Here is a 27832-nt window from a genome sequence, read left to right as displayed (position 1 = left end):
GTGCTGCAATCGAATAGTGTTAAGCTACAGCATTTTCAGCTGATCAGCCGTAGACTGCTTTCACATTCATGAGAAGACAGCAGCTTATTTACATAAACGAATGACACTGAATATAGTGCCGGCCGAAGTGGCCGTGCGGTTAAAGGCGCTGCAGTCTGGAACCGCAAGACCGCTACGGTCGCAGGTTCGAATCCTACCTCGGGCATGGATGTTTGTGATGTCCTTAGGTTACTTAGGTTTAACTAGTTCTAAGTTCTAGGGGACTAATGACCTCAGCAGTTGAGTCCCATAGTGCTCAGAGCCATTTGAACCATTTGACATTGAATACAGCTCTGTGTTGTTCTTTTGAAGAGTTAGTCTGCAATTCATATTTTTTGAATACAACATTTTTCTTCTTTTTTTGTCTTTGTCCCGTCTCGCGCAGGGCCTGTGTAGTTACGAACGGATTTGACATGCTTAATTCTGGAAACATCCCCCAGGCTGTGGCAAAGCCATGTCTCCGCATTTCTTCCAGGAGTGGTAGTTCTGAAAGTTTCACGGGAGAGCTTCTGTGAAGTTTGGAAGGTAGGAGACGAGGTACTAGCGGAAGTAAGGCTGTGAAGACGGGGCGTGAGTCGTGCTTGGGTAGCTCAGATGGTAGAGCACTTGCCGCCAAAGGCAAAGGTCCCGAGTTCGAGTCTCGGTCCGGCACACAGTTTTATTTGCCAGGTAGTTTCGGATTAGGCATGGTAATTTAAAGGGTGGACGGAGTATACCCTTCCTGTCGCCAGCTAGCTACCTCCCACGTCTCAGGACAGAATATGTATATCTCAACTGTCTGCGTTTAGTGTTACTTATTATGAGCGAAGGGTCACTAAATGCTTGTGAAATATGCAGCTGAGGCAGGAGTTGGGTACCAATCCGGGATTCACCTTATAGGATGTGGGAAATGGCCAAAAACCATATCCAGGCTGGCCGGCACACCGACCATCGTCTGTAACTAGCAAGGCGGATTCGATCATGGTTCAGCGCACCTACGAACCTGTACTGGAAGCGGCGCTGCAGCACGCATACCCATCCAGGCGACTGTAGCAACAGCAGCATTCCTTACTGTATAGCTATGTTTTTAAAAAATGTCCGGTACTCATTGTGCATTTAACTACTGCAGCCGGTACAGATCTCTTCCGCTCGGTATGATATGAAGGCCACTGCTTTGCTGGATGATACGTCAAACTCCGCGCACTTAACCGTGTTGCAGTAATCCTACCTATCTTCAGGAGAGAGAATTTTCTTAGGAAGGCATCGAAAAATTCAGGTGGTTTCGAACATGCATTCTCATTTCCCAACTCGGGATATCGACAAAAATGGTGAATGAGAAACCTTGAATGAGTAAAAAAGGGAACTACGAAACGGCGTGGTCATAGATTCGTGGTTAGCAAAAATACTTTAATGCTATTCGATATTGCTTGAGAAAAAAATGTTATCCAGTTTTTTATGTGAAATTACAACAGAACTCAATGAAAAGTATTATCAAAATGGCACGAATACCAATTACGGAATTCAAGAGCAACCATTTTCTTAGTAAAGAAAAAAGTGACAAGCGCTTCAGATAAGTACCATTGCAAATTACTTTTGCTACACCTTAAAAGTTCTGAAAAATAAGGAAAGAAAGGGGAAGCAATTAATTATGTTGTAACTGTCTATTTCAACTGGCTAGCATCGTTATTCTGTATTAAATTTCAATGTATCCTACTCTCTCTAGATTCAGTTGTTTCCAAGATATTACTCAGCATTATCAGACTACTACTTGACATTGTATGTAATTTTATATTTTTTTCTTATAAGCTTGTGCTATGCACTTATGAAAAACGCTTTAGAACACATAACTGAATGACGTAGCTGTGCTAGCTGCGATAGTGTAATATAAAAACACACGGAAAATATCCAGTGGTCTTCCAGTCAACAGTCTTCAGATGAAAGTTTGTGAGAGTAAAATGTACACCAGCGAAGAGAGAGAAACGCTACTCATATTAGGAGAACGTGAGTTATCGGAACAGTAATTGTGTACCATTTGTTTGCTGTCAACTTTAGCAAGTGGACGAGTTACGATACCCTGGGGTAACTGCACTGTGTGAAAGTCATTTTTCTGTTACGCTTTTGAGTAAACTCATGCTTACGAGACTGATACCGTGTGTCATATTTTTGAACAGGTGTTGAAGAGTGACAGTTGATTACTGAATAAAACTACAGGTTGTACAAAGATGTGCTGCTGTTTATTACTTAGTAACATACAATGATACAAGAAAGTGGTGGTTACTGTAACTCTTGTAAACAAACAATATTATGTTTCTGGATAAAAGGTTGTTTGGTGTGGTCAAGATAAATGGAACACTATATAAGTAGTGATTTATAGATTAACTACAATTATAGACGAAAAGAAAAGCTAATAGTTCAAACTGTAAGGGAGTCATTTGGTATTAGAATCTACTTCACTCACTGTTATATTAAATTACAACTATTAAGTTTAGCAAATGTAAAAAATGTAAAAATGATATCTCGAGATTTGTTACAACTTTTAGTCTGCACTGTCGAGTAATTGCCTACCTTCAGCCTTAGGTGAGAATACTCTGGAGCGATTGCGTGCTGGTCGACTTGCATCACGCCAGGTCGCGTCTTGAGCACGTACACCGTATTGATGTGGGACAGTATGTTCTCGAACGTCAGCTCAAGGTGAGGCCTGACCTGAGAAGATACACAGATAAAGAAAATTAGACTTACCCTTTAAAAATCTGTATACAGTCATCAGAAAGACAGCGGACCCTCCGCAGTAACTGTAGACACAATAAAATTTTCTACAGCGTGTATAAAACGACAGCAAGGGCCGCGACTGAGATACTGATTTAAATATGGATAAAGATGAAGTCAGTTACAATCAAAAAAGGTTGAAACTATAGATTTCGGGACAACGTAAACATAGTGAATCTCAGTATAGAGCCAGAACATAACATGAAACAACAATTAATTGATTTTTTATTGCCTGTTTTGTTTAGCCTGACAGCTGGCAGTATGTTGCAACCAAGGGTTTTAGCAACCCTATTTTAAATGTGACTGAATGATATTTATTTATGTTAATTTTTTAAACACAGTTTTCCATTAGCCTAAAGCTAATACTTCGACTAGAAGTTCGTTTTTCTAGTCTAATACTCGAACCATGACCCACTTATACTATAATGAAGGCGGTTTCTGGCTTAGCTATAGGAACTCATTTCATTGCTGAAAACGAGTGATTGAAGTCTGTTTTCCAGATGAAAATGTTTCAAGTGCAATACGTTTTATCTTAAAGTCAATATTTCTAACTGCTAACTGTTAATTTATGAGGGTCTCTAAGTCAGATGGACAACAAATAAATTGAATATAATCATTGTTTGATGTATGACACTTGCAAATGAAAACCACTAACACATATGAACACACTCACTGCTAAATAAGTAACTTGGAGGCTACACGTGATATTTCTACGTGTAACTGACCCTTAACATAGACAAATGTAATGTATTGCGAATACATAGAAAGAAGGATTCTTTATTGTATGATTATATGATAGTGGAACAAACACTGGTAGCAGTTACTTCTGTAAAATATCTGGGAGTATGCGTGCGGAACGATTTGAAGTGGAATGATCATATGAAATTAATTGTTGGTAAGGCGGGTACCAGGTTGAGATTAATTGGGAGAGTGCTTACAAAATGTAGTCCATCAACAAAGGAGGTGACTTACAAAACACTCGTTCGACCTATACTTGAGGATTGCTCATCAGTGTGGGATCCGTACCAGATCGGTCTGACGGAGGAGATAGAGAAGATCCAAAGAAGAGCGGCGCGTTTCGTCACAGGGTTATTTGGTAACCGTGATAGCGTTACGGAGATGTTTAATAAACTCAAGTTGCAGACTCTGCAAGAGAGGCGCTCTGCATCGCGGTGTAGCTTGCTCGCCAGGTTTCGAGAGGGTGCCTTTCTGGATGAGGTATCGAATATATTGCTTCCCCCTACTTATACCTCCCGAGGAGATCACGAATGTAAAATTAGAGAGAATAGAGCGCGCACGGAGGCTTTCAGACAGTCGTTCTTCCCGCGAACCATACGCGACTGGAACAGGAAAGGGAGGTAATGACAGTGGCACGTAAAGTGCCCTCTGCCACACACCGTTGGGTGGCTTGCGGAGTATCAATGTAGATGTAGATGTAGAACTAACACAAATTGCTTAGCTTACGCTGACACATCTTCATCTAGCTGTGGCTCTTGTCGTTTTTAGGGGATGAATCGAGCTGCGATTCATAATTACAACTTGATTCTCTATTCAATTATTAGCTAATATGTTGTCAATTTAGTCCTATAGATTAGATTAGCGTGTAGTCCGCTGCTTAGTATTGAAAACGGGCCTCCATCACAGACATACGATTCTGTATACTGCCAAACACTTTTTAAGATACTAGTTGTTACCCACAGTTGTGCTTTCATATCAGTAGTTTTATTATGATGAGTGATGGTATGTACACTATTGTACGTGAAATAACATCATCTGCCCCAAAGTGTCTGCCTATTTGTGTAAACATAGCTCGTGAAGTGCGCCCCGTTCCACCCCTTCTCAACCTGTCTCAGCGCACTATGGGATGATATACACAGCATAAACATTCAGTAGAGTCTAGAGCGGGGCATGGGCAGGAGCACACATTCATGCACTATGTTAATGAAGTACCATTATGTTATTCAATGTGAATATTATACAACAAATAGTGCTGAAATATTGATTAGGGACATTGAGCACTGTATAAGCGTTTTATTCAGTACTTTGAATCATATCACATATCAACAAATAAATAGATTTTTACAAATATAATAAAGTTCCACTGTCAAAGAGTAATTATCTTTATAAAAGACTAAATAGTTTTCCTTAATTCACATAATATTCTTCAGTGTAATATGGCTATGATTTTCCATAACATATGTGCTACCTCAGTGTTCAAGCTATCTCTGTACCATTTTCATCGAAATCGGTTCAATTTCAATGTGACAGTCACGAAAACATAACAGAGTTAATTCCCATACTCTAGATGACAGTATGGATTGACGATGGCATAGTCAAAGTAACGATTGACAGAATGGGATTCCATGCAGATGTAATGTAAGAAAACAAAATTTAACACAGCAATATTACAACAAAAGGTGAATCGAATGTTACCACCATCCACATCAAATATAAAATTTCATTCGACAGTATAATACTGGAATCAGATTTTATTCATACAATGTTTACGTCAAGTAATTTCTGTTTGTGTGATGATGATCTAATTTTTTCATGTTAATTAAGATGTGATACTATGTGAGAAATTAGGTGTTCGAATCGATGTATGTTAACCCTCCTGCATCGATCGATACGCTTTGACTAGTAGTGGAAAAGGCTGTTTATGAAAGGTATCGAAATCTACAAACGTCTATAGTGAATTCTACGATAATCATGCTCTGTTCCGATAATCCGTCTTTTTTCTGTAGTTGCTGACTGTGAACAAAAGACCAATGTCAATTAATCCAACATTATTTCCATAAGGCAACAAAAAACAAGATAAACACGTTTAATCAACATGCGTATTATTAAAATTTAATATGAAAGGGCGGTTACTCGGAAGAGGACCGCTAAAAGTCGGTAGTTTAGCTTTCTAGTGATTTACACTGACGTGACCTAATATCATAAACAATGTTGTTCAAATTGGCGCTGGCCGTGTAAGCCTACGAACGTACAGTGACTTGTTTGTACAAGACGTTATGGTCATAACTGCACACTAAAACAGCTTCGGAAGACAAAGGAGAAACTGCTGAACGATTCCTCCTTTCTAAGGAGATGCTGGACCGTGCCGGCGTACCAAAATTTCTTAGGTAGCAACCACAATTCGGTGTTAGAGAAACATATTTCATCTTCAGACGTGCTAGACATTTGGTACTGAGGGATAGCATCCATCACCATCCCAGCTTGGATTTTATCACTAGGGAGTTTCTAAGGAAACATCGTAGGCTGACATCCCAGGTATTGGGCCGGCGTTTGTGCCCGAGCGGTTCTAGCCGCTTCAGTCCGGAACCGCGCTGCTGCTACGGTCGCAGGTTCGAATCCTGCCTCGGGCATGGATGTGTGTGATGTCCTTAGGTTGGTTAGGTTTAAGTAGTTCTAAGTCTAGGGGACTGATGACCTCAGATGTTAAGTCCCATAGTGCTTAGAGCCATTTTAACCATTTGAACCCGATTTTGACAATGGACTGGGACAATACAGACAGTATAACGCAGAAGTTGATCTATACTTCGAGTGAAGTAGTAAAGAACCGCCAACAAAGGGAATTTACGAAGCTAAGACAGATGAACAGCTCAGCCGAAGCTGGATACTCTTTGGTACTGTGGTAAATCTTTCAACATATGCCAACAGCAAGGCAACTACAGTGTGCTGTCTAAGGGATTAAATCAGTTCGTGACGACACAGCTTATACCAACAGAAGGTATTGTACAACCTTTGAAGTGTCAATCTGAAACCTGTTGCAAGTAGAAGCAGAGAAGAAGCAAAATTACTGCTGTGGAGGCCGAGTTGCCACTGTTGTTACGGTGGACCGAATTCGTGAGTTCGTGAAACAGCGACTGGTGTATACACCGCTAAGACAATTTCTCCCTGCCGCTATTACACAGCTATGCCCAGGGTCAAGCAACAGGATAGGAGAACAGAGGTTCTACAGCACTCCAAAAAATCAGTAACAAAGTCACACAAATGAGTCAAAAGGTTTACTTATCTTTGTGGCCTGATGACTTATGAAGTCTGCACAACTGTTTCTAATACAACACAAAAAGGTCATCAAAGGTTAAGTGCAAATAATCACAAGTAAATTCCACAGAGCGTAGCAAATGCAATTTACAACAACTGTTTGTTCACTTCTAAGACTTCACTGAACGACGTTCCCTGAGTTAGTCGGCGCTGGACGATGATTTATAACTAAGTGGGCGAGAGCTGCTCTTCTATTTTCCGAGTAGACTTCTGTCCGTTGTGGTCCTGTCATTGGCGGATTTTACTCACTCGGCAATTGGCCGAGACGATGTCAATATCTTCATCCTCAGCACCGCCCGTTGTGTTGGTGGAACTTGCACCAGTGGCGAGTCTCTATGGCTCTGGCACCAGCTCGCATCTTTGCCCCTGTGGTGCTTTTGCCCTGGCTGTGTCTTGTTCGCACGACACAGCAAAGTGTTAGCCAGCTAGCAGCTGCACGAAACCAGGGTTCGGCAATATTACCAATCCACCACAAGAGAACTGCAACGCGTTATCAGTGTCTCGCCGCACGAAGAAATATCCTTAGTGGAAGCTGCTGATTCGCTCTTGCCTGTCAATCGCCTGTAAGAGTAGCATGGGCAGAGCCATTTTTACTTCGAACTATCTAGTCGCATCAGACTCTATTGTCAGTAGTCACCAAACAATCGAAAGAACACAGGATATAGGAAAGGCTGTTTCCAGAGCCCAACAGTGAATCACCCTGAAGAGGGCCACGGCAAAGAGAGGAGAAAGGTCAACTGTTTTGTTTGTTTTAGAATTTTATTTACGAGGGTAATATGCAAGTGCACTGATGTTAATTTGAATGGTAAGCGAAAAATGTCCTGCATGTAACAAAAAAGGTTTGTATAAACAAACTGCTCAAACCTTTGACAGAAAATAGTCTACAGCAACCAGTACGCCAGCAACAAAATTCGGAAGGGCTAACATGACTTATGCAAAGTATTTCTTTTTACGTTATAACACGACAAAACATATACCGAGCTATAATTAGGAATGAACTCTGCTGAAGGCATGTGTCATTCTATGAGGGTCTGCCATTAGCACGGAAAATAATATGTTGTCTTCTGTTTATAAATAATTTCCTTAACACAGAGCATCCACTTCGTCAGTTAGCCACATTTAATTACGTTGTATCGTGCTGTGACAGCTACATATTTTCTGCCACAGCGACATATACGTAATTTAACTTTGTACCTGGGGACTGATGACCTCAGAAGTTAAGTCCCTTAATGCTCAGAGCCATAACTTTTTTCCGCAAAAAGTCAGAATTTGAACAGACATCCACCAGTGCACTGTTTTCCTGAGTAGTTGGAAACATTTTGGCCCAGTTTCCGCATGTCACGAATTCGTAATGGCTCAGATCACAAAAACACGAAGTGGCGCTGCACTGTGACAATCTGTTGAATCATCTGAGCGGTTGCAACTTGGGAGTTTTGTATGGTGCGGACACATTTGCTTTAGCTGATCTTAAGAACCCTAAATTACCGACTTCAAAAACATTTTATATGATATAGGTAATATCGAGATATGTCTGGACGGAAAGTTATTAGAGGAATTATTCCAAAAATCTGTGTGCGTATTCTTTTAAAAGTTACAAATTTCTCAACTTCGGCATTCGCTAGGAAAATCTTGTCTCATAAATAATGAATCTTGCAGCATTTTAGGCGTTGGCTCATGTTGCAGAAGGAGCAGATGGAGAGAGTGGCGATAATTGAAAGGCTCCTCTTGAGATCCTACATCAAGCAGTTCTGAATATGGTAATTTCTGTGATTATTTCTGCGAGTTTATACTACAGTATTATTTAAGAGAGTTTCTGCATTAGTAGTTTCCAAAAGGCACTAACATGTAGCTTTTTGTGTAACTTTCAGAAGCAAGTTGTTCGCCAGGAGAAAGATGGACATTGGTTATTTCTGTCTGAGAAGAGATGCAGATGCTTAAAGGAGAAATGAAGCGAAAGTCAATCATTTTCCCAAAAGAAGTATAAATTTTTTTGTGCATAGAGAAATAAAGGAATTCCGTCGTGGTCTTCCTCCAAAAATACGAACTATGCAGGTTAAAAGTATCACACTCTTGTGTATTTCAATTCCAATATGTCGTAAAACTATATCAGTAATAGTTCACAAGCTAACATTTACTTCATCTGTATCCCTAAATTCCTGCTGTGACAAGTACGTACTGCTACACGATATATTTTATAATCATGTGCATTTTTAATCAAATTACGTTTTTCTGACCCTTAAGTAACACAAATATACGACTTTTATCATGTTGTCTTCATTTCTCAATTGTATTGTTTATAGAGCGTTAACAATTTCACTTCCTCTTTACCAGGAAAGAAACAAAATAAGCCCTCATATGGATCGATTCAAGACGGTTAGCATTACCAAGCTTCGCACATTCCGATATACCTACAATGAAGTACGAGCAGCTTTACTGAGCAGGTCTTCCTATAGGGCACACAGTAGATTTGTGCAAACCACGTCCATGGGAACAACGTCGCTTACCGTATCGAGGATGTCCGTGACTTTGCAGTCCGTTCTTCGAGTCCTGGGCATGACGCGGGCGATGGTGGCGCCGGTCTGCACGATGCGGAGTTCGCGGTCAAACATCAGGTGGAAGGGGAACACGCGGCTGAACGTAGCCGGAGACACCTTGGGATCTGCGGACAAATTTTACCCTCAGATTCTGTACTGCACTAACCGGGCTGGAGGTCTATGGTGCTGCAGTACTGCTTGGAGCTATGCACGGCTTTATGGCGTTGTCACTTACCTGGTGGATCAGGACCCACGGCCCAAAATAACGGACATTTTTATCTATTCTCTGACTTCCATGATCTTCCGAACACTCTGGAAGCGACGGTCCTAAGACCTTAACAAAAGGAAAAGAAAATTTTCCAAAGAAAGAGTACAGGCCCACTTGCTTTCTGGTAGCATTACCGAAGGTTTTTGACTGCATAAGTCACGATCAGATTACCATTTACTTAACCTCAAATAATCTCTTGCATGATAACCAGTCAAGTTTCCGCAAAATCGCTGTGCGACGAACGCTCCTTTAAAAGTAACGGATGTAAGGAAACAAGCTGTCGGCAAACAGGAGGCAGTTATTAAGTGCCGTTAGAATCTCAGCAAAGCTTTGAAACTGTTGAGTTTGACAGAGACTTACTAATCCTCAGTTCACAGAACTTCTTCCACCTCTAACACTAAACGGTGCAGAAATAACTTTTTTTTTCTTCTGCAAGAATTTAGAGGTTATTCTGGACCTTAACATAGACTGGACTGAACATAAAATTTCAGATCATAGACAGCTGTCAGCGTCATTTCATTCACTACAGCATTTCATCTCTAGTATAAAAACAAATGGTTAGAATCATTAATAACCCCCCTTGGGCAATTATCGTGATCCTATTCCCCAATGGCTTTCGTATGGGAACTCAAGGTGGCTGGAACTGGTGGTGAATTATGTGTGATACATTTGCGACATACGCAATTTGGACCTTAACCCTCGCAAATGCCTGAAGATGGCCTTGTAAGCCGAAAGCCGGTTAGCAATAAAAATAATATTGTAGAACAAAAGCAAACTGGTGCTTTTCACTTATTATTAACCCTCCTGCCTCCAAACAATTATCATGGCTACCTGCTGATAAGTGCAGAGACTATCGTACCCTGTATTTTCTGTAACGCACCATTGTACTTCCTCTCATTTATTTTCACATTTATATCAACTTTTACACAATTTCTGTAAAATTGAAAATCCTACACACACAAATCGTGATTTTTATTTTAAAACGCGACGCATTTTTAACCCTAGGGACTTCTTCAGGTTCTTGAGATGTCTACATCATCCCGGCGGTGTCAGGGATTTTCTCGGCCTCGTGATGACTGGGTGTTGTGTGCTGTCCTTAGGTTAGTTAGGTTTAAGTGGTTCTAAGTTCTAGGGGACTGATGACCATAGATGTTAAGTCCCATAGTGCTCAGAGCCATTTAACCATTTGTCTACATCAATTTTCATACTTACGTTACTACTCGTCCTGATAAGGATACATTGTACCACAATTTTTACAAAACTAAGAGACTATCAAATAGTTCCTTACGGTTTCGATAGTAGTTATATGACTTTAAAGCACCGTATGAATATACATATTTATTTACATATATTCAGTTTTCATCCTACAACACATTTGTAAGCACAATTCAGGCAAGTAAAAGAATATCCAAATGTAAACATGTTACATATATGTAGGTATTACTTCTAACGTGATTAATAGGTGTTACATTATTATTTACACGATGCTGTCATTTGTAAAGGAATTATTTGTGTAGATATCAGATGCGACCTAGTAAATATCTGTTTGTGTAGGAGAAATAACTTTTAAAATTAGTGAAAAAACTGTGACTATAAAACTTTGTTTATTTGACATGTTTCCTGAAACTTTCTCGTCATGTAAATTATTTCTAATCGTTCTAACACATCAAGTTTTCTAAAGTACCACTATTTTCTGTGTGGAGTCTTGTTGGGCTGCTGTGGATGTCATTTAAGTCTGTGTCTGATATGGTACATACGGTTAGCTTTTGAGAGTTTATCCAAGTGGTTGAGTCAGAAGGTATTAGTAAGTTGTTTGTATTGTGCCCTGAAATTTATTTATGCTTTGTCTATGGCGAATGTAGGGCAACTGCCACACTGTAATTCATACATTCCATTGTGTTCTGTTACTGGGATGTTTGTGTTTACTATGTGAGGCTAGTGTCGTCCGAGTTCGTTGTTTGTGGAGAAACATATTTTTATGTTGGTATTTCTAAATTAATTAACAGTTTTTGGTAATGCTGTACCTAAATAGGGTAACATTGTGAAAATTTGGTTCTGGCAGCCGTTTTTCCTTCAGTGCTTCTATTACTGATGTGACCGAACAAAATGGAATATATAAATTACACTGTGGCAGGTGCTCTACATTCTCCATACCCAAAACAGAAATAAATTTTCATATACATTGCAAATAACATACTAATACTTTCAGACTCAACCACTTTGACAAATCCTCAATAGCTATCTATAAGTACCATAATTGACAAGGATCTAGTGACATCCATAACAGCCTGACAGCACTCCTCACAGAAAATAATGGTACTTGTAGAAAATCTGATCTGTTAAATCAATTACAAATAATATTACATGAAGATGAAGTTTCGAAAACGTATGAAATGAATAAATAAAATTTAACAGCCACAGTTATTTCAGTAATTTTAAATGGTAATTTTTTCTTAAAGAAGCAAATATTTAATATATAACGTCTTATGTCTACACAAATAGCTCTTTTTGCATGTGATATCACTGTATAAATAATAAAATAACCTCTTTTCTGTCTTAGAAGTAACACCTAAGTAGGCTTAGCATTTTTGGATTTGGATATTCTTTGACTTGCTTGAACTGTAGTTATATATCTGCTGTTGACGAAAATTGTGTATATGTATATAAATATGTCTAATCATACTATGTTTAGAAACAATGTAATCATTTGTGTGGAGAGTAGATAGTTCTTTTGAGGTATCTTAGTTTTGTAAAATCTACATTCACAATGTGCCACTTTGTAATATACCTACGAACTCTTAATAGGACCAGCAGTAACCTTAATTCGAAACTGATGTAAACTGATCAGGTACCTGAAGATGAGCGCAAAGGGTCCTAAATGTATTTGCACTGAAATAAAAAAATACATTTGTGACTGCAGGCAGCCTACGATAGTAAGACAGTATTAGAAACAACATTGACAAAACAGTATACATTAAACGATACATTATTTTCAGAACAGAAGAGCAGAAGAACCTGCTCTCAGCAAAGTAGAGTCCTCTCTGTACCACTACATAACGCATCCATCTACTGCAAATCAATTTCCTGTGTCAAGAACTCGACTTCAGAACAATTTTCCTCGGAGGAATTAAATTCCTTTCAAGCTTCAAATGGCAGCTAATGATCCCCACACAATATCAGCTACCTCTTTCACATAACTGTCTGGAGCCCACTGTCATCAACACACTTTTCACTTTTTCCTCCCCTTCGTCCACAGACTCCTGTGTCAAGTTCCTTACTTTCTTATTAGCCGTTATCTTTGTCACTTCCGTCTTCCCCTCTTCCTTTGCTAATGATACCAAACACATTTTCAAATGTGCCAATTTGAAATATAATCGTAAGTCTTTTTTATTATTATTATTATTATTATTGCTATGTATAATGATATTATTAATAATAATAATGCCAATTTTTATTAATATTATACATGTTGTTTATAATAGTAATCACAGCAGTTGACTTCACATTGCCGGATTTCATATATTATCACTAGTTGGACATTTCCAAAGTGTCAAGGACTGCATGATGTTTTGGCAAATAGTACATGCAGGTGCCAGTAGAGTGGCTTTTGTAGTTTATAGATGAGTATTTGTTCCATACTATACTACACAGATAACTCTGCACTAAAATTCAGTATTGGACCTTGCAATACAACTGAGTTCAATAGTAAATACTAATGCAGTTTGCCTACATGAAGGGGAAATGACATCACGATCCAAGATTACGGCAAGCTCCATCGCCTTATCAATAAATTCATCATTATCATGTATCAAGCCACACACCCTCCTATCTCCCCCCTCACCTTGCCCCTTTCCTCCATTTCCTCCTATCAATGGCCCAAAACAGATTAGTACCATGTTAAAATAATACAACTAACCACAACATAGTATGTTAGTGTGCATTAAAATGAAACAGTGACTCGTATTTTAGGTCTAGATGAGCTATCTAGGCTGTGCTCAAAAAAGTCTGAATGAGCTGGAAATTTTGTGTCACATTCAAAAGCAGTTATCCAAAAAATTACGTAAATTGTACCTGTACCATTTCCACAGCTACCGCAAAACAACCATCAACAACAAACATGCACACACACACACACACACACACACACACACACACACACACTTTGAAATTTTGCCGCGCTGCTGCTACGGTCGCAGGTTCGAATCCTGCCTCTGGCATGGATGTGTGTGATGTCGTTAGGTTAGTTAGGTTTAAGTAGTTCTAAGTCTAGGGGACTGATGACCTCAGATGTTAAGTCCCATAGTGCTTGGAGCCATTTGCACATTTTTGAACCAAACAAGTTAATGCAATTACACGCCGAGCAGCAGACACAGCTCGACGAATAGTTGACGACAGTGTGCTGCAGAAACGTATCACGAAAGCGGTTCTGTAGAGATGCGATACTCGCATCGTGAGAATAGAAGCGAAACGAAGAATCAAAACGAAGAACAGAGAAGAACTTTTACGAACTATACAAGAGCAACGTGATCAAGATCATACAAGCTCTGAACCCGTAACAACTTCTGAATCAATAACGCCATCAGAAAGGCAAGAAGTTTCACAAGGAATGAAAAAATATTTCACGCAAATACAATTCCAGTCACAGGCGGAGAAAAAGATATGCAATAGCCGACCACCTGCGATGCCACAGGCACGTTTCGAAACTTAGGAAGAGAAGATGGCACCACGAGGACATCGAGTACCACAAGAATACTTTTCGGAACAATTAGGAGAACATGATGAAGAGGCAAGATTAGCCAGGCAAGACACCGAGCCAATACGTGACAGGGAAATGGATGGGCGCGAAGGCTATAGCGTAAAGCGTACCGACACTCTCGCAGAGCCGATGGAATAAAATCATTGCTTTCCTTTACAACAATATCACGCAAGACTAGGCTAAAGTTACAGTGGGCAATATCCAATGGATTTACCATAACCTGAAAGACTGACATGTGAAATGATAGGGAACAAAAGTGGCGAGGACTCTCGAATTTCGTACGTTGCCATGACGAGGTACAACAACGATCATTTCCTCACTGTAAGGAAGTTTCAGCTTCTCCGTTAAGGGTAACTCACTGTATCCACGAACCTTCATTCATCAGTTCAGAGTAGGACTACCAGAACTTTGGTCACTAGCACACAAACTAGACTTTATATGCACCCATATGTCTGGAACAGTAGCAGAAACGATGCAAAACGTGGCAGCTACTTGTCGATCATATGAAGATTTCAGAGACAAGTTTCTCTCACGCTATGGTGGAGTGAAGCTCAAAATAGGGTGAAGTATGAACTACTACAAAATCCATACATTGAGAATTTCAGAGATAAGAGCACTGTAAATTTTTCGATGCAATAGGAAAGAAAAACCAATGTTTGGATGTGCCATACAGCGATGGAGAATTGATTAAATTGTGTACCATGAGGCTGCAACTAAAATACCAAAAGTCATTGGTAGGGCGCGGAGGCAGTAACGTGGAAGCCTTCAAATGAATTCTGAGAGAATTAGAATTCATATTCTCGGAAGATTAGGCACGAAAAATTGAAACCCGCGTGGAAACGTGAATGAAAGACTACGAAATGCGCTAGAGACCGCACGAAGTAAATGTCCGCTACTACGAACCGCGTGATAACTTTGCGCCGAGAAATGACAATCGATTGCAACAGAGAAATAGGTACGGATACAGAACAAGAAATGACAATGGTTGTCCACCCAGAAATGGCAATAATTGCTACAGGGCAATCGCAATTGAAGGACAAACAGACCGATAAATTTCCAGTGACGAGACCTGTATCGTCTCGAGTCGAACAAAGACAGGAAGGACCGAATGAAGACGTGGAGATAAGGCCACCAAACCCCGACAAACGTTCCAATTGAAGACAGAGCGCCCAACTGAATGAGGACAGCGCATCTATTCAAGCAAGTAGCAGCAATGTAACGAGAGAAATATACACCTTATCACGAGAGTTGAGAGATGAAGCAAGAAAATCGCAGGGACAGAAAGAAGTCGAGATACCGCAAACATCAGGTTGAACAGGAATTAGTTGGGACGATTTTGCAAAAGACGGACTACCGGAACAAAAGGAAGCAGGTATAAAGGAAGTCGCGTTAAAAGGCAAAGTAGTTAGCATTGTACAGTTATTTAATACTGAAACTAATGAGAGCCGATTACAAGAGGATAACGTACCGTCGAGAGAAATAAACATATTGTCACGACAGATAATAAATGATGAAATAAAATTGCAGAGACCAAACGAAGGCAGGAAACAACATCATTCTGGGGAGAAATTAACTGGGAGGATATAGATGAAGAAAATGAACTACCAGAGGCAGGAACAATGGGAGAAGAGGATAGGGACGAAGCTATTAGAATTGCAGAGTTATTTGAGGCTGAGACCAGGGAAAACGAACTCAAGGAGGATAATGTGCAGTGGACGGAAGTTGAAAATAACATACAATAGGACACAGGTCCCAATGAGTGCATTGATGGAAGTTACAGAGATATAATAAGGGCATTTGGATGCGATTATTTGGGAGTTTCCACGAAGAAAGAAGAGGAAGATCTAGTTGAGCTCAGGGAAGATGAAGTTAAATGTGGAGAAGAAGTTGCAGAAGAGAGAGACAGAGAGAGAGAGAGAGAGAGAGAGATAGTGGTCGAGGCATATCCGACAACGTATGGTTCAATAGAGGATGCTTTAATGCAGGGAGAGGAGGAAGACCGGAGCAAACTGGTCGAGATTCAATCTGTTGTGAAGGCCATGGTAGCAAAAATCGCAACTAATGTAGTCATAGACAGCGGAAGCGAGCTAACCCGATTTTGGAGAACTATTTAACAAAGGCAATGCTAATGAAGAATTACCAATCTTGAAAACGAAGAAGCTTAACTGAAGGGTCCCATCAAAAATCATGTTGCGGATGTCATTAAACAAACGATATTAACTCTTTCGTGCAAAGGTCAAAAGCTTGAAGTCATTTTCGTTATCATACCGAAATTAACGGTGGACATGGTAATAGGTGCAGAATTTCCGAATCAAGACAAGGTGTGGTAAACATGGGAAGAGGCAGCGTCACTTCAGAGAGCACTAAACTCCTCTTTAAGCCAGAGCTGTACGGTGTCAAACATATGTGGAAGATCAAAAGCCTTCCAGAGCTAAGGAACGATGTTCCACCACACAAACAAAGTGCTATAGACACAACAGGCTGACCATAGAATGAGATAGGTAAAAGTTTAGGACTTCATTAGGTAAACCATATTTAAAGGGTATGCTGAATAATAACTTACAGGCATCAGCAAATAATGTCAAAGAAGCCTTTAATTATGTTAGAGGCAGGATATGACCAGGAGTCTGAAGAAAAGAAGAGGAGGAGAAACAAGAAGTACGCTAAATTTTTATATATAGCAACTAACTATATAGCAACTAACATGGTACGTAGAGTTTGCAAAGGTGAAATGGATAAATCATAATCTACTAACATGACATACTAACATGCCACACAACGACGCCACACATAATGAAAACAAGGAGTATTATTAGCTTAAGATATCAGGAACAAACCGGAACCTGACGGAGAAACTAGAAATATAACGCAGAGAAAGGACGCCGAACCACGTAAAGAATTTGTTAAGAGGCGTAAATTAGGCATTAAGCATATGGCAGATTATAAGAAAATATTTTTGTACTCAAGCCTCCTGTAAGAAACATTCGTCAACTGACCACGATGATGCGGCGGACGACAACTGAAAACGTATATGGGACGTGATTGGACGAGATTACCGATTTTCTACAAAGCGGAGGCGCCGATAAGGGAACGAGAAGGATGGCGGTTTGTAACCAAGGCAGCCCTTGTACCCAACTGCGATAGCAACCTTTCTGTCATAAAGAATATACAAGGAGGGTGGATGAGCAGCAAAAGATCGACGTTGGGGACCTTGCGAAAATTCACTTTTGACTGATACTTAAGTTGGAAGGACTGCAGGGAACGAAAGGCCACAAAAAACGAAAGAGCAGACAGCGCACAGAGTAAAGACAGAACACTCCGCCAAAAACCCCGGCTTGGCTGAGGCACAATTTGGCAAAAAAATTACATGTAGAATCGCCACCAGACTGCGATATTATATTGAAATACAGAACTGAAGGAAAATAAGTCAATCAATGCTGAACTACACGTCCTGATCAACGATTGAAACACTAACGAATATAAAACTTCAAAACAACTATTACTCAATAATTTCCTATATCCTGCCCAGAGAAGACAAAGGGTCAAGTCTGAAGAAAGGAAGATGCTCGGAAGAACAGAAGATGAAGAGTCCCAAGATCGATGTTGAAGAGAGAATATGGGAGAAAAAAATTCAAGGTACATCTTCCAAAATACCCATCCTATTGTAATCTAGTTGTGTGTGAAGTTCTACAACAATATAAATACCTTCAGCAATGTCTTGAGAAGAAAAATACACATTTTTAAAGTCAATAATCCCCGAGGCTCTGCACTAAAAGGTTGACATTCTTATGAGGACACACCAACTAGGGAACATCCTGTTGCAAGATTCGATGAAGAACGACAGTGCCGACAAACATCCCATACAACCTCTTCATATTCGTGCAAAGACGTTAATCGCCAACGTCACGCTAGAATATTCGTAGATATCGTGTGAAAATGTCGTCAAAATTAGGTAATGATCAGTGTCGGGCAGAAAAAAATCTGAAAAACCCACAACCATTAACATTGGACTTCGTCTGATTAACATCGATTCATCCCTCTTTAGTCTATACAATATGTGGAAGTGTCTGGATAAGAACTGTATAACAATTTTTTCATAATCTTTGTATCATAGCGCCATGTAAAATCTCACATATTTTAAAAACAATACAATTTTATCTTGGTGCCAAAATTTGAATATTCACTCATGACTACAAATCTGTAATTATAACTGCATATTGTAATAAGCAACCTGTTAACACGTATTTGTGTGTCTGTGAGTGTGTTTATAGATGAAAGTATTGCTTATTTTTATAAACAATTTTATTTTGGTGGAAGAGATTGTATTTCTGAGATACAGACCTCTCATCTCTGTCTTGTTTCACCATTATCTCTGGGCATGTTTCATCTCTGTCTTGTACCACCACTGTCTTTGAACATGTTATATAGAATGTAAGCAATCTGCATTATGTAGTTCTACTTGTGTATTATGGAAGTATGCAGTTGAACTGTTGGACTGAAACAAAAATCTCGTCAAAATGCTTCCTTCCTAAAATCATGTTTGACCGTTTCGTTTGGCCTTTGGCTATGTTGTGTGTATGTTTTTAATTTTGATTAGATTTTGGTATTATTTCCCAGTCTATCATAGGAAACACAGTCTGTACATGTGTCAGAGAGCCTTGGAACAACGGTTCAAGTTGCAAATATTGCAACATTCCTTTAAAGTTAATTTTGTAGAAAATTCAAGTTCACATGCAAATAAAAAGCAATGTTATCTAACATGTGTATGAGTAGTTCTGATATATCTTCCTATCACAATTGCGCAAGGATGCTTACGAATTTGGTGCTGCACCTAAGGCCTACAAGATAGGAGGATACCATCTCACACATGCAGAGTTCCGAAGAGTGCAGCAATATGGACAATGATCTTTGTGTCATTTCCAATGCACTCTACATCTACATCTACCTCTAAATGGATACTCTGCAAATCACATTTAAGTGCCTGGCAGAGGATTCATCGAACCACCTTCACAATTCTCTATTATCCCAATCTCGTATAGCTTGCAGAAGGAACGATCACCTATATCTTTCCGTATGAGCTCTGATTTCCCTTATTTTATCGTAGTGATCGTTTCTCCCTGTGTAGGTCGGCGTCAACAAAATATTCTCGCATTTGGAGTAGAAAGTTGGTGACTGGAATTTCGTGAGAAGATTCCGCCGCAACGAAAAACGCCTTCTTTTAATGATGTCCAGCTCAAATCCTGTATCATTTCTGTGACACTCTCACCCACATTTCGCGATAATACAAAACGTGCTGCCCTTCTTTGAACTTGTTCGATGTAATCCACCAGTCCTAACTGATACGGATCCCACACCGCGCAGCAGTATTCTAAAAGAGGACGGACAAGCGTAGTGTAGCCAGTCTCCTTAGTAGATATGTCACATTTTCTGAGTGTCCTGTCAATAAAACGCAATCTTTGCTTAACCTTCCCCACAATATATGCTGTGTGTTCCTTCAAATTGAAGTTGATTATAATTGTAATACCTAGTTATTTAGTTAAATTTGCGGCTTTTAGATTAGACTGGCTTATCATGTAACTGAAGTTTAACGAATTCCTGTAGCACTCATGGGGATGACCTCTCATGTTTCGTTATTTAGGGTCAACTGACAATTTTCGCACCATTCTGATATCTTTTCTAAATCGTTTTGTTTTGATCTTCTGATGACTCTATTAGTCGATAAACGACAGCGTCATCTGAAAACAATCGAAGACGGCTGCTCAAATTGTCTCCAAAATCGTTTATATAGATAAAGAACAGCAAAGGGCCTATAACACTACCTTGGGGAACGCCAGAAATCACTTCTGTTTTACTCGATGACTTTCCATCAATTACTACGAACTGTGACCTCTCTGACAGGAAATCACAAATCCAGTCACATAAATGAGACCAGTGTCAAAAGCTTTCTGGAAATCCAGAAATACTGAATCGATCTGAAATCCCTTGTCAGTAGCACTCATCACTTCATGTGAATAAAGAGCTCGTTGTGTTTCACAACAACGATGTTTTCTAAACCCATGTCGACTGTGTGTCAGTTTTCGTCGAGGTAATTCATAATGTTTGAACACAATATATGTTCCCAAATCCTGCTGCATATCGACGTTAACGATAAGGACCTATAATTTTGTGTTACTCCTACTACCTTTCTTGAATATTAGTGTGACCTGTGCAACTTTCCAGTCTTTGGGTACGAATCTTTCGTCGAGCGAACGGTTGTAAACCATTGTTGAGTATGGAGCTAAAGCATCAGCATACTCCGAAAGGAACCTAATTGCTATACAATCTGGACCTGAAGACTTTCTTTTATTAAGTGATTTAAGTTGCTTCACCACTCCGAGCCCGCATCTCGTGGTCGTGCGGTAGCGTTCTCGCTTCCCACGCCCGGGTTCCCGGGTTCGATTCCCGGCGGGGTCAGGGATTTTCTCTGCCTCGTGATGGCTGGGTGTTGTGTGCAGTCCTTATGTTAGTTAGGTTTAAGTAGTTCTAAGTTCTAGGGGATTGATGACCATAGATGTTAAGTCCCATAGTGCTCAGAGCCATTTGAACCATTTGAACCACTCCGAGGATATTTACTTCTACGTTTCTCATGTTGGTAGCTGTTCTCGATTCGTTTTCTGGAATAATTACTTCGTCTTCTTTTGTGAAGGCATTTCTGAAGGCTATAATGGAAACGTTATCGCTAACAGAAATTAGTGTACGGGTTCAAGCATAATTACATGTTAGCAAAAAATGAAAGTCTTAGATTTTCACAGGCGTCGTTTTTTTCATAGGGCAGAGATTAACTTTTGCTACGTAATACTAAGATAAAGAGATTTTTTTTCATGTGGGTTTCAACACTTTCTACGCTCATTTACTTCCATCTCCTGCTGTGTTCCTGTAGGAAGGCAGATGTCCCTCTGTGTGGGTTTCAACCTAATATTGGGACGGGTCTTGCCGTCGTAAAATTCTCCTTCCGTCAGAACTATGTCTCGCAGCTCGGGTCTGGGAAATTACTAGCGTTGCAATTACTAGTGTGAGTGTTAGTGATTTATCTTCATGAAATGCTCTCCTGTTCATTTATTTTGTCCATCAATAATTCATACATTTTTACGCAAGTATGTTGTGTGACATATCGATTCAAATGGAATTGTTTCAGGAATTCAATGTAAGATGTGTTACATGGCGCTATTTTCGTAACTTAGTTACTCTGTAAGTCTAAAAACACCACACATGGTATGCATATTGGCACTACTCATGAAACTTTTAGGTGAAGCAACACTTGTAGATGACCAAAGGTTGTTATACCACAATGTAAGTAAAATGGACTTTCAAATTAAATATTTCTACATCTAAATTGTCTGTATTACATATTAAAATAGGCGCAGCTCACTTATTGGTAGCACTGAAAGAAAATGTAAGTTAGTAAATGAACATAGTTCGATCTTTCAACCATACAACAGTACCACACTAAATTCATCAAAATACATAAAAATTACTTCTATAACATCATAAAATACACATGAGCATACTGCCGGTCTAACTACACAGCTTGGACTGGACTTGTCAACGAGAATTACCAAAGTAAATAATGTTATTCCTACATTTATGTTAGCCAAAGCTCATCTCTAAATCTGATAACAAAGTCACCCAAACATTATTGTGACTTTGTGCTAGGGTATTAATGTTATCTTACAGTATAAAACATTTGCCAGCTTCTGCTGAAATGGTAAATAATGCTATTAGACAGTGGAAAGTATGTGATATTTTGATGAAACACCATATTGAACAGTAGATGGCGACTGTCATTATCACAATCATGGTGATTAACATTACCCCAAACACTTGTTTGTTACATTTGTATTACCTATGATGATCACTTACAGGGTGGGAGCAATAATGTTCAGCACACTGGATGACTACCATTAGCCTCTACAAGTAATTTGTAACCTCAGCACAGTCTTACTTACATCACTCACACGACAACACACCCAAGAGTAAATAAACGATTTTGATGAAACTTTGTAAGTGTACAGAAGGGTCAAAGTAATGCTATACATATGACTTGCTTGTACCCAACTTCACTTTTAAGGGTACAACACAACTCAAAAGGTAATTTACTATATTGGGTTTGGACGGAATATCGCTGAAGTGCTGATTTATAAAAAAAATTTTATGTGAAAGCTGGTAAGTAATCAACAATTTTGAAAGCTGTATAATCTACCTTTATAACAATTTGAAATTTTGCAAAATATCCCACCTCCATTAATTAATTTTGATAAATGAAGTTAAAACATAGATGAAACGTTTAGCTGCTGTGAGCGTGTATACACGTGTTTCTACTCCATTTCTCATTTGTTGTAGACATGTATAGGTGGACCACCTCGGCTTTCGTACGGTACTATAGATATCTGAATGCGTCCTGAGCCGCCGATCCCTCCCTGCTGCGAAGGAGTTACATCCATATCTCGGTGAATGATAAGAGTTCCGAGTGTCGGTCATATAACATATGTGCCCCAATGCGTGCTATCATTTTTAAAAAAATCTCGTTTCTATACCTTGAATCGTTTGTGAGAAATGAAGATTGTTATGACCACAAGAATAGCAATGCGCAAGGACGTGAATGGCAGCATCATGTCCCTCGGAAATAAAACCGAGTAATATGAGAACGAAGTGAGGTATCCTTCTGCACTCAGTTTTAAATAAAATTTCGAAATATTATCTACATTACATTTTCTGCTGTGTATGAGAAAAATCTACCATATTCAAAGTTTATTCATTTAGTTTTTATCTCTGTAAAACCTTCACAATTCCAAGCAGTTTTATGCTTAATTTGATGAAGCGCAGTAACTATGACATAAAACGAAAAGGAATTCAGTCCTTTATCAAATGAAGATATCAGACTATCAGAAGCGCAAAAACCAAATTTTTTCACCTAATAGTTTTCCAAAAAATAGGATGATAACGCCGTCTCTCAGCACAGGCACCAGCATATAGCGAGCAGTACAGCTGTAACAACAAGAACACTCTACACAGAATGCAGATAGCAAGACTGTGGCAGTGCGAGGGTTAAAGAAGCTTTTTAGTCACGTACATGTATGTGTAATAAATCTAGTCTATGAAATACTATTTGTGGAAAATAAGCTGTACACAATATCCTGTCAGAGTATTTCCAACATCTCTAATTAAAATATCGAAACATTCATCATTATTATAATTATTTATTTTACATGCCTTGGTTTAGCTTTTATATTATTATTTAACGTTATACATTTATTTTTTTTGTTATTTTAGTTCACTGTTTCATATATGTTTAACTTGTTGATTGAAATCAGTAGATAACTTGTTATTGTGATACAATACTATTATAATAATCATAATCAGCAAAGAAATGCTTAAAACATCCCACAACTGTACTTGTGCCGTCGAGTCTTTTGGGATCAATAGATGACCAAGTTTCTTGTCCTCAGGTACGATACAAAAGCTGTTATTACACGCTGCCCACCTGCTTCTTCACATGTTTCATGAGTTTCGACTTAGAATTCAGAAATCTCTTTTTGATGACCCAAATGTCTTTGTAACAGCACAGAAATCTGTGAATCCAACGTCTGACCAGGTCAAAAGATATTTCGGAAATGTTTTCTTTGCTAGTGAGGAAGAAAAATCTGGATTTCTGTTAAATTCTTGTAGTGGCTAGTGTGAAAGAACCGTTTAGAACATCGTAAATGTGGATGAGAGACCTGTTCCTCTGGTGATCCTAAAGGCCGCGATGGCACATGTACAGCCATGCCACTTAAATGTTTTTAACGTGTTATCACGTGGGCGATGAATGCCAGCGAAAGCACGCATCTGATGAGCGAAACCAGCCAGATAAATCAAATAATAAGCCACCTGTGGCGATATGTCTATACATTAGTTACATGAAAATTAACTTCTCATCTTAGCGACCATGACAGGTCGAGAACTATGGAATTTTCTTGCTCTATCTCAGCTTCCATGCAATCTCTAATATCTAATAACCTGTGTCAGCATGTATTCTGAAGGACGGATGTTTAAATCCCCGGCTGCCCATCGTAATTTGGAATTTTCATGACTCAACAAATCGCTTGAGACTTAGAAAGGACATGGCTAACGTCCTTTCCTAGCTTCTAGAGACCTTGTCGTCGAAGGTATGTCAATCGCTGAGCTTGCTTCCTTTGGATACGGATTGTACATAAACTAAGCAAAGTGACTGTGGAAGTGCACTGTAGAACCACTTTAACAAGCCATCCTCTGGCCAAAGTGTGCCTGTCTTATAGATACATAATGCAGGTGCTCACCAAGTGACAGCGTGTCGTCCTCGTGCACCTCTGGGGCAGCCACTTTGCCCGGTCCGGACTGCTCTGTGATGAGGAACTGCACGTGGTCGCACTCTTCCTTGGTACGAAGAATCTGCACATCCACCTCGGTGTCGTGTAGTTTGCTGGCCACCGTCTGAAAGCACACAGAGACTAAATATCCATGTAGTGGGTACTAATACTTTCAGGAACACAATGGTAAAACAGGCCATTACTTCAGACTGGGTATTTTTGGTGGACGTGCGTGGTAAGTAGTTTGTAGAAACGAGAGCCGAATAAACCTAATATCTGTAAAGGGATCTGGTTCAAAACGAGTAGCTACACGGTGATGTTCCTCTACCCAAAGGTGAGGTTGTTCACACATGAATTACACTTCTACAGGTTTAGTAAATACGATCGGAGCTTGCTGTAATTTTATGATTTGGAACCGGATCCCATCAACATTCTGCCACGGTATTTCAGCCCAGAGACGTCCGGCCATCCTCAGGTGAGTAGACGATGTATTGAAGAGACCTGATGCATTCATTGTATTTACAGCGAATTCCATGCATGCGAATCGTACTGGCGTTTTACGGCGCATGCGTTAGGAGGTGACATGAGTTACGCAGCCAAGTTGTGTGCGCTGACCTCAGAGGTGAAGCAAGAACAAACTAATCGCTGAGTATCGACTGAGCATGTCGATTCAGTTGTGACCGCATCATTTTAATAATAGGATTCCAATTTTTATCAAGCTCAAAACCGTTGTCAAGATTCATTAAATCATTAGCAAGACGTACTTCCACGGAGTCTTTAATTACAGTGTCCCAGAAGCTGGAAACGGGTGCTAAAATTTTGGTATTATTGTATTCCATTGAATGTACCATGGAAATGCAATGTTCCGCCACTGTTGATTTTAAAGGTTGCCGGGGATGGGTGTGTGTCTTCCGTGTTCTACACAGCGTTCCTGGACCGGTCGAGTTGTCTGACCCACATATGCAGAGCCACAGCCACAGGGAATTTTATAAACATCCGCTTTCCTCAATTGTAATTCGTCTTTAACGGATCCAACTAAGGCTCTGCTCTTTGCTGGTGGACGGAAGATGACATTAATATTATTCTTCCTAAACAATCTGCCTGTTTGAGAAGACACGTTCCCAGCAAGTGGAAGGAACGCAGTTGAATTACAGTCATCATCAGTCTCCTCAGAACGTTGCTTCTCGTTATTATAATTGTGCATGGCCTTCCGTATTTTACGTCACCTTCCGTCCACTAGCAAAGAGCAGGACCTTAGTTGGAACCGTTAAAGACGAATTACAATTGAGGAAGGCGGGTGTTTATAAAATTCCCTGTGAGTGTGGCTTTGCATATATATAGGTCAGACGACTCGAACGCTCCAGGAACGCTGTGTAGAACACGAAAGACACACAACCATTCGCGGCAACCTTTAAAATCAACAGTGGCAGAACATTGTATTTCAATGGGACATTTAATGGAATACAATAATACCAAAATTTTAGCACCGGTTTCCAGCTTCTGGGACTCTGTAATTAAAGACTGCGTGGAAATAAGTCTTGTTGATAATTTAATGAACCGTGACAACGGCTTTGAGCTTGATAAAAATTGTAATCCTATTATTAAAATGATGCGGTTACAACGCAATCGACATGTTTAGTCGATACCCAACGACAAGTTTGTTCTTTCTTCACCACTGAGGGCAGCACACACAACCTGGCTGCCTCGCGCACGCCACCTCCTAACGTATGTGCCGTAAACCGCCAGCACGATTCGCATGCGCGGAATTCGCTGTAAATACAATGACTGCATCAAGTCTCTTCAGTTCTTCGTCTACTCGCCTGAGGATGACCGGACGTGTCTGGGCCGAAATACATTGGCAGAATGTTGATGGCACCCGGTAGCCAACCCGAAAATTACTGGAAGAAGAAATACGCGGAGAAAATTTCAGAAATCACAAAAACGCAGCTCCTCCACAGGTGATGTCACGAACACAAACTTTTACAGTGGCAATTTGAAACGTCTCTGTCAAAAACGTTGCATGTTAACTTTCTCAGATTTCATGATGTCTCCACTTCATACTGGCACCTCGAATTATCGGTGCGTTTTTTGATCCAACCCATGAGATATTTGAGCAGTGGGACATGCATATTTCACAATAATGTAACTAAATGATACAGAGAAACTGTGTTCTGCGTCGGTCTAACGTGGTCTTTTCACCGTCGTTAGCCTGGTGGCGGGAGAGACCCTATGAATCAGTTCCGCTTACGTCGGGATTCGTTATCGCGGTGGTTGCTAAATTTACAGAATTTACAGAAAATACGTGGAGGTCAGAATGTGCCTGAAAAGGTCGGTCGTCTTCTCGTCAAATTTATGTGCAATGAGCTCAACTGGCTCTCGAAGAAGCACCCTGGTGAATAACGAGACAACGTCAAAACTCACCAGGATATCTGAGTCTTTCAGCTTGAAGTTCTCGAGACGTTTTACGAAACCCGTAGAATTCCGAACGTGATGAGGGCATTTACCTACGTAAGGGCTTAGTAGTTCTGCCAGGTATTTGGCCAGCAAATATGTAGGTGCCCTAATGCTGCTGAGTTGTACTCAAAGCTGCGGCGGGTAAAATGCACCCTCTCACGAACCAAGGTGAGCATAGCACGCTTCTTAATTCTCTTAGCTACTGCAGAGTCGATGTGAAGCGTGACCTTAGAAAAGTTTGGCACAACCTGATCGGCACGACATCTCTTCAGGAAGGCAAGAGCACTCTGCAAGCAGCTCCTTCGGTGGCGCAGCTTGTCAGATTTCTTCATGCTGCGATACATCTCCTCCACATAGAGGTATATGATGTGATTCTTCAGCTTCTCGCGGCGTATTTCTTGCTCGAACAGTCCACGAGTGTACTGCCGGTCCATAGTGTCCAACGGGCACAATATTTCGGCCATCAGACATGTCGCCATCGTCAGGTGCGCTGACAAACTGAGCTCCTGAGGGCGGGCGGCAGTCCTAAATCCCCTTCCTCCGCGAGGCGTTCTCTCCGCGGTCCGCGCCCGCGGCCACGCGTCTGCGGTCGCTGAGATGCTGGCGTCGGCGTCTGTGGTGG

General features: G+C 40.1%; 1 protein-coding gene across 1 annotated transcript in view; it reads right to left on the bottom strand.

Annotated features, from left to right (window-relative positions):
* The window catches only part of LOC124622123 (guanylate cyclase soluble subunit beta-1), a 218084-nt gene that overhangs the window by 98532 nt on the left and 91720 nt on the right, over positions 1 to 27832 (bottom strand). Inside the window, exons 6-8 of the mRNA XM_047147736.1 lie at positions 24727 to 24880; positions 9339 to 9493; positions 2584 to 2721 (exon numbers count right to left, since the gene is read on the bottom strand). Coding sequence (XP_047003692.1) covers positions 2584 to 2721; positions 9339 to 9493; positions 24727 to 24880 — 447 coding nt within the window. The remainder of the gene's footprint in view (positions 1 to 2583; positions 2722 to 9338; positions 9494 to 24726; positions 24881 to 27832) is intronic.

The sequence above is a fragment of the Schistocerca americana genome, chromosome 7, assembly GCF_021461395.2.
Source record: "Schistocerca americana isolate TAMUIC-IGC-003095 chromosome 7, iqSchAmer2.1, whole genome shotgun sequence".
Lineage (NCBI taxonomy): Eukaryota > Metazoa > Arthropoda > Insecta > Orthoptera > Acrididae > Schistocerca > Schistocerca americana.
Note: the sequence above shows the minus strand (reverse complement) of the source record. Positions and strands in the feature narration are given on the sequence as shown.